General features: G+C 36.5%; 1 protein-coding gene across 1 annotated transcript; it reads right to left on the reverse strand.

The window, feature by feature from the left end:
* Nucleotides 1-659: 659 nt before the first annotated feature.
* LOC138833576 (olfactory receptor 5AR1) lies at nt 660-1,592 on the reverse strand. The gene has a single exon (XM_070031857.1). The coding sequence runs from the start codon at nt 1,590-1,592 to the stop codon at nt 660-662; it is 933 nt and encodes a 310-aa protein (XP_069887958.1).
* Between the last annotated feature and the right edge of the window lie 2,780 nt (nt 1,593-4,372).

Raw genomic sequence — 4,372 nt, forward strand, 5'->3', positions numbered from 1 at the left:
GGTTTGAACTCTGGACTTGGGCTCTTTCCCTCAGCTCTTCAGCTGAAGGCGAACATTCTACCACTTGAGCCACAGTGCCACTTCCAAAGGAGGATATTCTTAAGATAGGAACACAAAGCCCTAATACCTATGTGCATCTGATCATATAAAATAATAATTATCAAAATGAATTCCAGGAAATGGAAACAATATACTTTTTCTTTGTGGCTGTTTTTATTTTCTTTTCCTCTTGTCTTTGTTCATTTATCTGTCTTTGTGAGGGTAAGTGGGCAAAAAATTGAGGGATGAAAGGTGAACAAATGCAGCATTGGTACTCACTAGACACCATGTTGAAAATGAATTATACAATTTATGGGTGAGGATGGGAAGGAAAAAGTGGGAGGGAATGAGGGAAGGGGTGATGACATGGGTCAAAAGTAATGTACTTTATTTATCTGAGTTATGTGACTGTTATCCCTCTGGGCATCACCTTTATAATAACAATAAAAACACATGAAAAAAAGTTGCAAAGAAAATCTTCAGAATTTCACATTGACTCAACCAGGAGAAGATAACTTAGGAAGTATTTATTGGAAAGCTCTTTGTGTTTTCTGTCTCTCTACCATTATAATTTACCTCTATCATCATCCACAACAACAACAGATTGTCATGTTCTGTATTTATTGAGGCTTTCTAATGAGCTTTTTGAAAGCAGCTTTCACATCCTTGTTCCGCAAACTGTAGATCAAGGGGTTCAACATGGGAATGATAATAGTGTAGAACACAGAGGCCCACTTGTCTTGGTCGAGGGAGTAGCTCGATGTTGGTCTCAGATACATAAACATGACAGTGCCATAGAAGAGAGTGACGCCAGTCAGGTGGGACCCACAGGTGGAGAAAGCCTTAAGGCGACCTTCAGCAGAGCGCATTCTGATGATCGCGATGAGGATGAAGGTGTAAGAGATGAGGATGATGAGGATGGTGCTGAATTCGATGAAGCCACACAGACTGAAGAGTAATATCTCACTGATGTAGGTATCTGAGCAAGAGAGGGCCAAGAGTGGTGGGATTTCACAGAAGAAATGGTTGATGATATTGGAAGCGCAGTAATTGAGGCTGAACGTGAGGGAAGTGTGGGCTACTAAACTCACCAGGCCGGCCATGTAAGAGCCCAGCATGAGAGCAAAGCAGACCCGGTTGGACATGAGAGTGGTGTAGTGAAGGGGTCGACAGATGGCCACAAAGCGGTCATAGGCCATGGCAGCCAGGACATAGCATTCGGCATCCACAAACCCTACAAAGAAAGCAAACTGAGTGGCACAGCTGGAGAAGGAGATGACTTTGTGTTTTGTTAGGAAATCAGCCAGCATCCTGGGAGCAATGGCAGAGGAGTAACCCAGGTCAACAAAGGAGAGGTTGCAGAGGAAAACATACATAGGAGTGTGAAGCTGATTGTCTGTTACAATCAGGATGATCATGCCAACATTCCCTACCACATTGACCAGGTAGACAATGAGGAAGACCACAAAAAAGATGATTTGCAGTTGAGGGTCTTGAGTGATGCCCGTAAAGACAAACTCAGTCACTGTTGAGTGGTTTTCTTGATGATTCATGGCTCCAACTATATATCTGTCTATCTGGATTTGCTTTTGTTGATGAGTATAACAATGAAGCTAAACCACTGGTAACAATGAAGCTAAAGAGAATCAATCATATGCCTGGCACGTTATATGTATTTCAATAATAGAAGAAGACTGGGGGAATTTCAGAAATCTTTAATTAATTAGATCTGATGATTCATCAGGTGACTCAGATGACTCTATTGAAGATGATGGTTTGGTGTCTTTCTCAGGTTCTCATATGCAATGTTGGATTGTTCAGAATTGCAAGTTATGCTTCTCCAAAAACGATGGCTTTATCACGCGACAACAGGTGATTGATCAGGCCTGGCAATTACTCTCACCTGATTCATTAGTTTTGATGTCCATTTTGATGTTTGTTCTGTCTTTCTAAAGCAAAGTAAATATGAATAAGAATAATGCAATACATTATTTCTCATGGTAAGATGAATGTGAAGTGTGTGAGAAGTATGAAGAAAATGAAGTATTTAGTATCGAGGGTCAGAAATAGAAAAAAAGGTAGTGAAGATTATATTTTAAGAGTAAGGAGTTACTATATGCTAGAGCTTATTTGAGTGTTTTATATATTATATATTACATAATTTTGTTTATATATTAGGGGTTATTTGAGTGTTATATATGTATATATAATTTTGGTTTTGCAAACTCTATGAGGAATGTTTCAGCATTATTTTCATTTTATTTCAAAAAAGAGCAAGAATAGCCATTAAATAACTATAACAGAGCCAAAGGGCAGTAAATGTCTATGCATGGTCTGTTTCACTTTATCGCTGCCTGATATGTATGACTTGATGGGAAGTAAATCTGAGATTGTGTCTGTCTTTCTATTACCTGTTATGTCTATCATGTATGTACACAAAGTAGTTATTTCTCTGGTGTGGGGAAATCTTTGGGATTAAAGAATGGTGCATTGTCTGGGTGAAGTCACACGTATCACTGGCAATTTCTATTCTGTAGCCAACAGGCTAGTGAGCTAAGATTTCTTACTCATAGGAAATTGAAAAGGCATTGTCCAATATAGGTCAGTAGTCATGAATCTGTTAAGCATGTGTTTCTTGCTGATGAGATGCAAATCTATTCAGTTGCAGAATTAAGGGCAATTAGACCAAACCATGGCAAATGGAACACAAGGTAACTTAAAAATAAGTAGCATCTCATACATAAAGCTGAAGGGAGAAGACAGGCTGTATATCCCTTAATTGGATAAAAAGACTGAAGAGAAAATAAAGTACTACAATGTTTCATTTATGGAGATATTACAAATCTAGTAGGTTATTACAAATCTTAAGTTCAGAAAGAATGAAAATTGTGCCCTTAGCTTTAATTATGCCATAGAGTATAATTAATCACAATATGAACAGGGATCTAATAAAACCAAATATTTTGTGGATGATTTGCAGTTTGCAAAGTACATGTCTTTCTCTATTTTCCAGTACTCTGGGAATAATGCGTACATCATTTCTCTCTCTCGCATATTAGATCAATAAAAAAACAAAGAAAAAATGTCAACCTGTGAAAATTTATTTGAAAAATTTCTGCTGAAAAATCGCTCTCATTTATCTATAGAAAATTACAAGCTCAATAAGAAACAATCTAGTAAGTATGGTGTAGAGATTTCTGTATTTGCCAAAGATGATATGCAAATATCAATTAAATAATTGAAAAGAAATGCTCAAGTATTCAAAATGGGAGAAAGTAAATTCATAGTGAAATGCACACATATTAGAATGGCTGATATTTTAAAGACTGACAAGTTCTGAGAAGGAAATGAAGCAGTTCACACTTTTATCATTGTTTGCAGCAACATAAAACACCTGGAAAACACTGACACCTTCTTGTCCAATCAAACCTAGGTACACAAATTTAATCAGTTAGCCATTAGAAAGCTAGAAAATATAAATCCCCATCTATAGGTGACAGGACAAATATATTGCAGTATATCTGTGAAAATGGAATACTACTCAATGATTATCATAGATAAATATGTTATGACAGAAAAATCTCAAATAATGAAGAAAAAGAAGACGTGCAAAATGGTAAGGCCTTGTGATTCCATTTATAAAAATCTAGAAAATGTAAGAAAATCTATAATGACAGAAAACACACCAATGGAAATCTTTTGTAGAGGTTTAGATAAGAAACTGTGGGAACATAGGAAAGAGTGAATGCCAAGAGGTTCAAGAAAAGTTTTTGGTGTGAGGAGTTATTTTAGAGTTATATTTACTTATGATTGACTCATGCACATACATAACATACTAAAACATGAAAAAATCCCTTAAATATATTAATATTAAATGTATTCTATTTGTTCTACATAATTTATACTTCTATGTAATTCCCTAAAATGAACACCCTTTGCTTCTTTTTGAGCTCAGTTCATCCTTGCTACATGGGATCGCTTAGTAGTTAGAAGAGAAAGAGATAACCTTGTAAGAACATAGCAGCAAGAGTCAGAACTCAGATCTACAACTGTGTGTGTGCTACTCAGTTTATGTTACTCAATGAAAAAAGAGGACTAGAAAACCATTTTCTCTTTCTTGCAGATTGAAGGTGTTGCTATGAGAAGGTGCTTGCTACATCAGTCCTAAAGCATCTGGCACGTTCTTTTTGTTTTTTGTTCATAGCAGAGAAACGCAGGTTGACCAATTGGTACTACTGATTTCCCACACCCTAGTTATCTACTTGAAGTGTGGGCTTTTATTCATGAATTGGAGTTAAGAAGAACTTTCTTAAGGAAGTTCTGCAAGATTTAG

This window comes from Dipodomys merriami, unplaced genomic scaffold (assembly GCF_024711535.1).
Source record: "Dipodomys merriami isolate MVZ:Mamm:240054 unplaced genomic scaffold, mDipMer1.0.p SCAF_21, whole genome shotgun sequence".
Classification (NCBI taxonomy): Eukaryota; Metazoa; Chordata; class Mammalia; order Rodentia; family Heteromyidae; genus Dipodomys; species Dipodomys merriami.

Excerpts from the sequence above, each read along its gene's own strand:
- LOC138833576 (XM_070031857.1), bottom strand. The coding sequence starts at position 1,592 with ATGAATCATCAAGAAAACCACTCAACAGTGACTGAGTTTGTCTTTACG.